This window comes from Pristiophorus japonicus, chromosome 19 (assembly GCF_044704955.1).
Source record: "Pristiophorus japonicus isolate sPriJap1 chromosome 19, sPriJap1.hap1, whole genome shotgun sequence".
NCBI classification, from domain to species: domain Eukaryota; kingdom Metazoa; phylum Chordata; class Chondrichthyes; family Pristiophoridae; genus Pristiophorus; species Pristiophorus japonicus.
The window spans coordinates 11,126,426-11,138,976 of record NC_091995.1 but is presented as its reverse complement, the minus strand read 5'-3'; the positions used below and the strand labels follow the sequence as shown (position 1 = coordinate 11,138,976).

Here is a 12,551-nt window from a genome sequence, read left to right as displayed (position 1 = left end):
ATAATCTGTTTGAGTGATGTTGGTTGAAGGATACATATTGGCCAGGGCACCGGGGATATCTCCCCTACTCTTCTTTGAAATAATGCCATGGGATCTTTTACATTCACCTTAGAGAGCAGACAGGGCCTCAGTTTAATGTCTCACCTGAAAGACGGCACCTCCAACAATGCAGAGCTCCCTCAGAGCAGAGAAGTTTATAAGGAGATTTGATAGAGGTGTTCAAAACCATGAATGCTTTTGACAGAGTAAATAAGGATAAACTGTTTCCAGTGTCTGAAGGTCGGTAACCAGAGGACACAGATTAAAGGTGATTGGCAAAAGAACCAGTGAGGACGATGAGAAGACAATTTTTCTACACAGCGCGTTGTTGTGATCTGGAATACACTGGCTGAAAAGGTGGTGGAGGATTGGCCGGGACACCGGGGATAACTCCCCTGCTCTTCTCCGAAGCAGTGCCGTGGGATCCTTTACATCCACCTGAATGGGCAGACGGCCTCCTTAACAGTGTAGCGCTCCCTCAGTACTGGCACTGGATTATAGACTCTCTTCTCTGGAGAGGAGCTTCAACCCACACCCTTCTGACTCAGAGTCGAGAGATGCGACCCACTGACGAGACTGCACTGTCCAGGTCACAGCGACAGCAGAAGTGTGAAGGTGGCAAGTGTGTAAATTCCAAAAGCAGCCTTCAGTACTGAGCTATTTCGGTCTGATCAGTGAGTGATGGTGAGCTCATCGGGGCAGCTCAGCTGGAGGAGTAATGAGCGAGTGAGCTGAGTTGACAACATGTGGGTGGTGACGTTATGATGACTATCAGTCCCTTCCTGTTCCAAACGGAGTTTTTCCTCCTTTTTATTGGATGTCTGCTCATTTTAGCCTCTGTTTTATTTTGATCGACAAGGGCTCATGATATCATCAGTCCTCATGTTTATTCCCCTTCAGTTCCCTCCTCTCCTGAAGGTGCAAATGGACAGTGGACGGGGGACACAGAGCGGGCAGTGTCACAGCGGACCCCCGTTGTAAGCCCGGCCCCATATTCAGTTCCGTTGACTTGCATAGATTCGAATATCGGGCCGTGTGGTCTAACAGCCGGCAAGGGCAATTCTGACTGTTTCACCTCCCCCGCCCAATGTTCAATTTCACTCCCATGTCTCTGGCTTGAAAGACACTTCCAACAGTGGCACCTCCCCACCCAAGCAACCATTGTTTGTGTGCGAGCCGAAACAGTGAGAGTCGGTCCATCATTCAACCGCACGGAGCACATTTTGTCCTCACCCAACATCGAGACACACGTACAGTTCACATCAGGGCGACAATCAGATATAAACATGAGGGTGAAGATTTTATAATAACATAAGAAATAAGAGCAGAAGTCGGCCATACGGCGCCTCAACCATGCTCTGCCATTTAGTACGACCTTGGCTGATCCGATCATGGACTCAGGTCCACTTCGCTGCCCGCTCCTCATAACCCCTTATTCCCTTATCGATGAAGAAACTGCCTATCTCTGTCTTAAATTTCTTCAATATCCCAGCTTCCACAGCTCTGTGAGGCAGTGAATTCCACAGATTTACTGTTATGTTCAGAATAAATCCACAGGACTATATCGCAAGCTCAATCTGTTGTGACCTTGGTCTCTTTATTCAGACGCCAGATTGAGGAAGCAGCATGTTGAATCATCTTTTATACCTGCTTGCCCCAGGGTTCACAGGTGACCCTTAGATCTCCCACAGGTGTGCCCCCTTGTGCCAAGTCTTACATTTTGGTAAGGTTTACGTACATACATAACATTTACAACCCTCTGAGAAAATACATTTCTCCTCATCGCAGTTTTAAATGGGCGGCCCCCTAGTCTAAGATTATGGCCCCTAGTTCTAGTCTCCCCCATCAGTGGAAACATTCTCTCTGCATCCACCTTGTCAAGCCCCATCATAATCTTATACGTTTCGATAATATCACGTCTCAATCTTCTGAATTCCAATGAGTAGAGGCCCAACCAACTCAACCTTTCTTCATAAGTCATCCACCTCATCTCCGGAATCAACCTATTGAACCTTCTCTCAACTGCCTCCAAAGCAAGAAAATCCTTTCGTAAATATGGAAATCAAAACTGCACGCAGTATTCCAGGTGTACCCTCACCAATACCCTGTATAACTGCAGCAAGACTTCCCTGCTTTTATACTCCATCCCCTTTACAATAAAGGCCAAGATTCCATTGGCCTTCCTGATCACTTGCTCGACCTGCATTCAAACCTTTTGTGTTTTATGTACAAGTACCCCCAGGTCCCACTGTAATGCAGCACTTTGCAATCTCTCTCCATTTAAATAATAACTTGCGCTTTGATTTTTTTCTGCCAAAGTGCATGACCTCACACTTTCCAACATTATACTCCATCTGCCAAATTTTTGCCCACTCACTTAGCCTGTCCATGTCCTTTTGCAGATTTTTTGTGTCCTCCTCACACATTGCTTTTCCTCCCATCTTTGTATCATCAGCAAACTTGGCTACGTTACACTCAGTCCCTTCTTCCAAGTCGTTAATACAGCTTGTAAATAGTTGGGGTCCCAGCACTGATCCCTGTGGCACCCCACTAGTTAATGATTGCCAACCGCAGAATGAACCATTTATCCCGACTCTGTTTTCTGTTTTTGGTCTTCACAATCTTTAATTGGAGGCATTGGAAGACCGGGAGCCAATGTAGGTCAGCAAGCATTAGCCGTGATATGTGAATGGGTCTTGGTATTGGGTAGGATAGGGCTCGGGGAGTTTTGGATGAGTTCCAGTTTACAGAGTGTGGAAGGTGAGAGGCTGGCCAGGAGAACGTTGGAATAGTCAAGTCTAGAGGTGATGGATCAGAGATTCAGGAGCAGATGAGCTGAGGCAAGGGTGGAGATGGACCATGTTTACGGAGGTGGAAGTTGATGGTCTTCAGGTCTTTTTGATTGGGAGAATCAGGTGTCAGAAACTCAGCTCCAATTGTAGATCGAGGTTGTTAACAATCTGGTACAACCTGAGACACTGGCCAGGGATGGAACCAGTGGCGAGGGTACAGCGTTTGTGGCAGGGGCCGAAGGTCATTGTCTTTGGACTTCCCAATCTTTAACTGGAGGAAATTGTGCTCGATCGAGGATTGGATGTCGGGCAAGCAATCGGGTAAGGGTCAGTGGATGGGTCGAGAGATGTGATGGAGAGATAGAGCTGCTGTCACCAGCGTACAAGTGGATCCTGACGTCATGGCATTTGGATGATGTTGCCGAGTGTCAGCATGTAGATGAGGAAGAGGAAGGGACCAAGAACAGATTCTTGGTGAACGTTGGAGGTAACAGTGCAGGGACTAGACGAGAAGCCATTGCTGGAATTGCGCTGGCTATAATTGAATAGATTAGTGTGGAATCAAGTGAAGGCAGATCCACTGAGCTGGACAATAAGTGAGAGGTGTTGAAGGAGAATGGTGTGATCGAACGTGTCAAAGGCTGCAGAGACGTCGAGGAGGATGAGGTAGAAAATGCACCAAAGTCACAGTCATAAAGGATACAATTTGTGACTTTGATAAGAGCCACTTCAGTGCTGTGGTGGGGCTGAAACCTGATTGGACAGATTCAAACATGGAGTTGCAGGAAAGATGGGCACGAACTTGGGAAGGAACAACATACTCAAGTGCTTTGGAGAGGGAAGGGAGGTTGGAGATATGGCGGTAAGATGGCAGGACAGAGGGGTCAAGGGCAGGTTTTTTGAGGAGAAGGTAATGGGGGAAGATTTGAAAGGGAGCTGGGACAGGACCTGAGGAGGGGGACCCATTTGCCATGTCAGCTAACGTGCGGGCCAGGATGGGAAGTTGGATGGTCAGCAGTTCAGTGAGAATGGGATCAAGGGAGCAGGAGGGACAGGCGAACAGAATGAGCTTGGAGAAAGCGGGAGGGAAGATCAGAGAGAAACATGAGAATGACGTAGGATCGGGATCAGCACGGGGTGTGCAGTGGCGGGAGCCTGAAGAATGGCTTGGCTTGACGGGGAATGGGAACAGTTCAAGAAGACATGGACAGGCTGATGGAATGGGCGGGCACCGGGCAGCTGAAATTCAATACAGAGAAGTGAGGGCTGATACGTTTGGTGGGAAGAATGAACAGAGACCATACACACTAAAAGTCCAATATTAAAGGGGCTGCAAGAGCAGAGAGACCTGGGGTCCGGAAGTATCTCCTTTTTCTCAGAGTTCTGACCCACTGCAAACATGTTTATCAAAGGGTGTGGTCAGTGTGGGTACACTACAATCCTTTTTAAAAGGATATGACATGTTGCTGAGAGCCGGGGGTAGGGTCATCGAGGGATTTGGGGTTAGATAGACTTGCCTAGATCTTTAACATGGTTAAGCACATATCTCCTGCATCACTCTTCATCGACTGATGGAGTCCGGGAGGAATTTCCTACAGCTGGTTCCGCAATGGGAAACTTACCAGGACCTCGCACTCTCACAGAGACAACCCAGGCCTTGTAAAATTACACAGATTCCCAATCTACTGATCCCACTCTCAGATTCCCAATTACACTCTCAGATTCCCAGTCACTGATCCCACTCTCAGATTCCCAATCACTGATCCCACTCTCAGATTCCCAATCACTGATCCCTCTCTCAGATTCCCGATCACTGATCCCACTCTCAGATTCCCGATCACTGATCCCACTCTCAGATTCCTGATCCCTCTCTCAGATTCCCAATCTACTGATCCCATTCTCAGATTCAATCACTAATCCCACTCTCAGATTCCCATCACTGATCCCTCTCTCAGATTCCCAATCACTGATCCCTCTCTCAGATTCCCAATCACTAATCCCACTCTCAGATTCCCATCACTGATCCCTCTCTCAGATTCCCAATCACTGATCCCTCTCTCAGATTCCCAATCACTGATCCCACTCTCAGATTCCCGATCACTGATCCCACTCTCAGATTCCCAATCTACTGATCCCATTCTCAGATTCAATCACTAATCCCACTCTCAGATTCCCATCACTGATCCCTCTCTCAGATTCCCAATCACTGATCCCACTCTCAGATTCCCAATCACTGATCCCACTCTCAGATTCCCAGATTCCCAATCACTGATCCCACTCTCAGATTCCCAATCACTGATCCCACTCTCAGATTCCTAATCACTGATCCCACTCTCCGATTCCCAATCACTGATCCCTCTCTCAGATTCCCAATCACTAATCCCACTCTCAGATTCCCAATCTCTGATCCCTCTCTCAGATTCCCAATCACTGATCCCACTCTCAGATTCCCAATCACTGATCCCTCTCTCAGATTCCCAATCACTGATCCCTCTCTCAGATTCCCGATCACTGATCCCACTCTCAGATTCAATCACTAATCCCACTCTCAGATTCCCATCACTGATCCCTCTCTCAGATTCCCAATCACTGATCCCACTCTCAGATTCGCAATCACTGATCCCACTCTCAGATTCCCAACCTACTGATCCCATTCTCAGATTCAATCACTAATCCCACTCTCAGATTCCCATCACTGATCCCTCTCTCAGATTCCCAATCACTGATCCCACTCTCAGATTCCCATCACTGATCCCTCTCTCAGATTCCCAATCACTGATCCCTCTCTCAGATTCCCAATCACTGATCCCACTCTCAGATTCCCAACCTACTGATCCCACTCTCAGATTCCCAATCACTGATCCCACTCTCAGATTCCCATCACTGATCCCTCTCTCAGATTCCCAATCACTGATCCCTCTCTCAGATTCCCAATCACTAATCCCACTCTCAGATTCCCATCACTGATCCCTCTCTCAGATTCCCAATCACTGATCCCTCTCTCAGATTCCCAATCACTGATCCCACTCTCAGATTCCCGATCACTGATCCCACTCTCAGATTCCCAATCTACTGATCCCATTCTCAGATTCAATCACTAATCCCACTCTCAGATTCCCATCACTGATCCCTCTCTCAGATTCCCAATCACTGATCCCACTCTCAGATTCCCAATCACTGATCCCACTCTCAGATTCCCAGATTCCCAATCACTGATCCCACTCTCAGATTCCCAATCACTGATCCCACTCTCAGATTCCTAATCACTGATCCCACTCTCCGATTCCCAATCACTGATCCCTCTCTCAGATTCCCAATCACTAATCCCACTCTCAGATTCCCAATCTCTGATCCCTCTCTCAGATTCCCAATCACTGATCCCACTCTCAGATTCCCAATCACTGATCCCTCTCTCAGATTCCCAATCACTGATCCCTCTCTCAGATTCCCGATCACTGATCCCACTCTCAGATTCAATCACTAATCCCACTCTCAGATTCCCATCACTGATCCCTCTCTCAGATTCCCAATCACTGATCCCACTCTCAGATTCGCAATCACTGATCCCACTCTCAGATTCCCAACCTACTGATCCCATTCTCAGATTCAATCACTAATCCCACTCTCAGATTCCCATCACTGATCCCTCTCTCAGATTCCCAATCACTGATCCCACTCTCAGATTCCCATCACTGATCCCTCTCTCAGATTCCCAATCACTGATCCCTCTCTCAGATTCCCAATCACTGATCCCACTCTCAGATTCCCAACCTACTGATCCCACTCTCAGATTCCCAATCACTGATCCCACTCTCAGATTCCCAGATTCCCAATCACTGATCCCACTCTCAGATTCCCAATCACTGATCCCACTCTCAGATTCCCAGATTCCCAATCACTGATCCCACTCTCAGATTCCCAATCACTGATCCTCTATCTGAATTGCAGGTTTGTAAACTTGTAAAATTCCCTCCCTCATCTGGAATCGTTTCCCATGGAAAGCACTGAACAGAAACCAATGGGCAATAATCAGAAAGATTCTTTTCATGTCATTGAAATATTTTATTAATTCCCGTCCATCAGCTCAACAGTAAATAATCATATAAATTAATAATATAAATAGATCAATTAATGAATAAATTTAAATAATAACTTAAATCAGTCTGAAACATTCTAAACTTGTCATTGATAGACATCTTTAAAACAGATGTCATTTTTTTTACACAAAACATATATTTTTTGGCAATCTGCCACAATTAATAGTCAACAGTCGAACATTCTCGATAGACAGTCTCTCAGTGCTTTGAACCAATGGGATTTGCTCTTTGGGATCACTGTCTGTACCCAGACTGACGAGTGCTGACTTCAGATTGCAAGGCGCTATGAAAATGTAACAGCTCCATAGCAACCACTCAGGAAACAATCCCTATAAGGGACCTTAGACAAAAGCTGCACACATTCCACTCAAACACATTTCACCCAATGCAGAAATAAACCAATAACACTTTCTTCAAATTATTCACTATCATATATTTGAGGGGTGAGCGGGGGTGCGATTTTGGTCGTGCGTGTGGAATATTCTTTCTTCTATTTAATTGGTTAAGTGTCGACCAATCATGCTCGAGAAAAGTAGCATCCCGCCAAAAGACAAACAATCGCTTTGTAGAGGTGGAAAGCCAGTTGACTGCTGGGAGCTTGGCTGGCCATCATCACCAGACAGAAAGCTCAGGGTCTTTCCATGAACACCATCACTGAAGGTCCACGGAGACATTGGAGAAATATTGGAACACAAATAGATGGCAGGGCAGAGCCCATACTCTTCAAAGGCCAATAACTGGTCACACGGGCTAACCAGTCTGAATATCAGACCTGATACCCCACTTGCTCGCTCTTGGAATTGTTTAATTACTCTCTCCCTGAGGAGTACTAGTTGAAATAACATTACTAACAATAAATATTGATTAAATATGAATTAAATTAAGGAGATGCCCAGACTACCTCCAATCAGTAACAGTCTGTGCTGGGGGTGAACTGGACTGGCAGAGGTGAAAGGTCAGTGTGATAACCCACCACACGACCCAATCCTCCAACCTCAATACATTCGATATTTTCTGTCTTTACAAATGTTTAAATAAAATGGTGGAGAGATTAGTCCCTTTGTCCACTTAGTGCCGGATAGGACAATGTGCCCTGAACAGTTCCCACTGTATTTCAGTTTGAAATTCTCCATCAGTCATTGTTGTTGGCCATTCGCTGGAAGTAACTCGGGCTCCTCACAAAGCGAATATTCCAAAGAAGCTCTTTCCTTCGGAGGCGTCCACATATCCCACAGCCTTCTCACTCACCCTGGAGAAGATCTGATCTCCTGCTTCAAACTCAAAGACAGCTCCCTGGTAGGAGGTCTTGTACCAGGTTTCTGCGCGTGGACCATATTGGCAGGCGGACTTGGTGGCTTTCAGGAGCAAGAATTCCTCCGGATAGCTTAGTGAGAGCTTGGTGAGTTCGTGGCTCAGGAAGATGCTGTTGCCCTGGCAGTCCCCGCTGTAGAAGACCACCTGGGTGTAGACAAAGTACTGACCGGGGGTCTTGATGATGAAACGGTTGTCCCTGAACTCCACCCCCTCGACAAAGGTGGAGTCTGCCAAATCCTGCCAAATCATGTTTTCTCCTTTTAAAGTTTGTGAAGCTGAAGGAACAGAGAGAGAGAGCAACATAAGGCTGGAACAGGTTTGAACTTCCACATTGTTTCACATAATCCACTTCCCTTCTTATCTCCAGTTTCATTTTCCTGTTAGCAATCTGTTTTCTTTCTAACATGGATCCATTTCATCCTCCCAACTGCTCCCACTTACTCACCACTTGCATCTAAATTGCTGAATAAGCCTGAAAGGCGGAGGAGGGTGGGTGGGGATTGAGATGCAATTGGGTTGAAGGCATGCTCCCAGGGTTCAGAAGTAATTGCTCAGGAAATGATTAAGTCTGTGTAGATGTGTTCGCTGTCACATAGTAAGATGGGTTCCAATTCTATACTCAAACTCCCGAGTAACCAATCTAAAACACTTCACCACCTAACATTTCATAGAGGGTAGTGAGCCTTTGGAAGACATTGCCAGCTGGTGTGGTGGGTGCAGGCTCTCTGCATTGGGGCAGAGATCATGTCATATAGAAGGTGCAATGTATTTGCTTCATGGGTTCTTTGTTTAAAAATTCATAGCAACACATTGCTATTAAGAACTAGTTGGTTTGTTTAACAATCACACTACACATTACCAGTTCATCCACCAGGCTCACAACCAACTGCCTCACTTTGGATCCCGTGAACCCAACTGGCTGGGGTTTTATTGAGTCTTATCACGTGACTGGCTAAGCCACTCCCAACTCAACTATTTTAGATAGAACTTTAAATCAAGTACCCCCTTTTAGGTAGGACACTCAAACCCACAAATTTCCAAATTAACTAGGAACCTTGCCAAATCAAATTAAAATTCTGTTCCCAGGGGTGATGATGCACTCCAGTCCCTTCGGTGCCCACCTCTTGTGAAAGGCCACATGCGTACCGATGGATACCACGTGCTCCATCTCCAGGGACACCCTGGCTCGGATGTATTAACAGATGCACAACTATTTTGGTTGTAACAAATTAAATCAAGTGCCCCCTGAATAAAGGGCGGGGGGGGGGGGGGCACACCAAACACTTTCAAACAAGTGCCCCCTTGTTTTTTTTTTGTTTTGTTGTTTTTTGGGGGGGGTTTTGGCACTAAAAACACAACTTATACACGTGCCCCCTGGCTAAAACGATGGGCGGGGGCCCCACTAAAAACCGGTGCATATATTACAGATGGTAAGTGGTTCTGCAGATAATGCTGGTCCTTGTGGTCTCCTGGACTGGTTTCGATCGCCTGAGGGGGCCTGGAGAGGAATTTCCCATAGTATTTCGTCCCTTATTGAGCCTGTTCTTTTTCTGTGTTTTTTTGCCTCTCCTAGATTACATTGCTGTAGGGAAGTAGGCAGTATCTAGTTTTGATGCTCCAGCCATGAGGTGTGCAGCAGGCTTGGCAGACCAGCTGGTCCTTCCCTGTCTGTCAATTTTACCCATTCCTATTTATTCCAATTTCCTCAAAAACACCTTGTCACCATACCCTTATTCTGATTGGTTGAAACCTCCTAGCAATCAATAAAATACACTTCACTAAGAACCACTTGCCTAATTTGCTTACATTTTTTTTTCCAAATCCAATCAAAATGCACTTTACTGCAATTCAATTATCCTGAATATTCCTAGAACTGTGGAGCCAATCAAAAAAACACCTCACCAATGTCCTGTTATCCCAATTGGTTCAAACTTCTTAGGAACCAAGAAAGCCAGACTTCATCAGGGTCCAATTACTTCCTTTCTTTTTAAGCACATCTCAAAACTGCTGCGCCCTCCCACCCGCTGTGGACAAGTCCACACAGATGCACCAGCGCTAACACAGTTCATAGTTTCGTACCTGTCAGGTGAGCTGCTATTTTCCCCCTTGGGTCGTTTCCCACCTGCTTCATGAGACGAGGCAGATCTGGAAAAGAAAAGTCGGACTCTCAGTTGCTATCGGGATGCACATGAACCAAAAATTGAGTGAAATCGAGAGAGATGGAGAGATGGAGAGATGGAGAGAGAGAGAGAACTGGAGAAAGAAATAGAGATATAGAAGGAGAGAGATAGTGATGGAGAGAGAGCGAGATAGAGAAAGAAATAGAGAGTTAGAGAGAGATAAGGAGAGAATGAGATTGATAGACAGGTGAAGAGCTAGAGTGAGAAAAAAATGGATGAAGGGAAAGAGATAGAGAGAGACAGAGAAATGAAGAGAGAGATAGAGAAAGATTGATGAGAGAGGGAGACAGAGTGTGAGAGATAGATCGACAGAGATTGAAAGAGATTAGTAGAGAGATTGAAAGACAGTGAGAGAGAAATGAATAGAGGTAGATTGATACAGAGATTGAAAAACAGTGAGAGAGAGATTAATAGAGAGAGATTGGTAGGGAGATTGAAAGACAATGGGAGATAGATTGATAGAGAGCACTCACTATTAACGGGAACTGTTGGCACAGCTGAAGGAACCCTCGAGTCCTGTGATCGGGCAGTCTCTGAGTTCAGTGATCTTTCCTGCAGCGAACAAAAGGAAAGAGATCAAAATATGAAATTCACCCCAAATTTCCACGTAACACAAGGCGGCCCTCTGTACAAGCTTCAAGCCAGATCTACAAGCAGATTATCTGCACCACACAGAGACACTGCTACAACCCAGACTCTGACTGACTCTCACACTCTCGATTGACAGTAGATAAAGAGTTCATCAGATAACCGACTGCTGGTTTTAAATTGAAACATTTATTAATGAAATTGTTAGATCATAATGACAAATAAAGCAGTCATACAATCCATAAAATGAAACTGTTTGCACTTGTATCAATTATACAATGCAGAAAACAGGAACATTTTGTTTAAGCATTACAATTTCCTCTTCCTCACCTAAAAAGAGATCTTTAGACTGAACGGAATCTTAAAACAAATTAACAGAAGGAAAAGTGCACAATATATTTGATCCATACATCCAACAGTACAATGCCATATCGCCAATGGACACATAATTCACCAGTCTGAATTGAAGCTAACTCGCACGGAGACAGCTGAGTAATATCACGCCCTGAACACGGTTACACACCTGGTTTGAAGGTAGAACTCCCAGCTGACAGAGTAACAGGTAGGAAGATACAGCCAGCAAGCCCAGAACAGCCACCGCACACAGAGACTGCCAGAAACAGCTCCTCTTGAAGTCTGCCCGCTTGCCGACAGCCTCTCCTCCATTCTCAAGGTCCAGCGGCATCTTCTCAACACTCATGGTCTCAGGAGTCAGTCGCGGCTGTGTCAGGAGCAGATGTGTGTCTTATCCTCCGACTCTCGCTCTGAGCGTGTCTGTGTCCCTGCGAGAGACAGGACTTCTCTTTTATCCCCTGCTGCCTTGGAATAACCGATGCGCCGGTGTGATGTCATGGCAACACAGAAGTGTTCAACCCGCTGCAAAGTTTCGGGTTTCGGCGGAATGGAAACAAACACCTCTGAGACCTGGGCTGCCCCAAACTCCATGTAATTCTCAGCTCATCGTGACCACTTCCTCTGCCCGGTGCAGCCGACACCAAATGGGGAAATCCTCAAAATCTTTAGACTGCAGTCATGTACAGTTCCAAAAGCGATGTTCAGTTTCAAAGACTGGAGAACAGCGACTGTCCTCCGAAAGCACTGAACGGTGGATCGTGAAATTAACAGCGTTTAGCTATGTCATTCTTAGCTATTTGAGAACACAAGAACATGCGAATTAGGGGCAGGAGCCGGCCATTCACCCCTCGAGCCTGCTCTGCCATTCAATGATAGGATGGCTGATCATCGACCTCAACTCCACTTTCCTGCAATGTCCCCATATCCCTTCATTTCCCTTGAGTCCAAAAGGCTATCTATCTCTGCCTTGAATATACTCAATGACTTAGCATCCACAGCCCTCTGGGGTAGAGAATTTCAAAGATTCACAATCCTCTGAGTGATGAAATTCCTCCTCATCTCTGTCATCAATGGCTGACCCCTTATCCTGAAACTGTACCCCCGAGTTCCAGACACTCCAGCCAGGGGAAACGACCTCTCAGCATCTACCCTGTCAATCCCCTTCAGAATCTTGTATGTTTTAATGA

At 46.0% G+C, this 12,551-nt stretch overlaps 1 protein-coding gene across 1 annotated transcript; it reads right to left on the bottom strand.

The window, feature by feature from the left end:
• Window positions 1–8,104: 8,104 nt before the first annotated feature.
• On the bottom strand, window positions 8,105–11,755 carry LOC139230659 (tumor necrosis factor-like). Its single transcript, XM_070862466.1, has 3 exons — window positions 11,485–11,755; window positions 10,322–10,387; window positions 8,105–8,517 (listed from the first exon to the last, which is right to left on the bottom strand). The coding sequence occupies exons 1-3, from the start codon at window positions 11,708–11,710 to the stop codon at window positions 8,105–8,107; spliced, it is 705 nt and encodes a 234-aa protein (XP_070718567.1). The 5' UTR covers window positions 11,711–11,755.
• Between the last annotated feature and the right edge of the window lie 796 nt (window positions 11,756–12,551).

Bases quoted from the DNA above. Each gene is read 5' to 3' on its own strand.
- LOC139230659 (XM_070862466.1), bottom strand. From the start codon at position 11,710: ATGAGTGTTGAGAAGATGCCGCTGGACCTTGAGAATGGAGGAGAGGCT. The intron at 10,388-11,484 runs GTTAGCTTCAAT...TTTCTTTTCCAG, and splicing joins ACTCAGCTGTCTCCGTGCGA to ATCTGCCTCGTCTCATGAAG. The intron at 8,518-10,321 runs GTACGAAACTAT...CTGTTCCTTCAG, and splicing joins AATAGCAGCTCACCTGACAG to CTTCACAAACTTTAAAAGGA.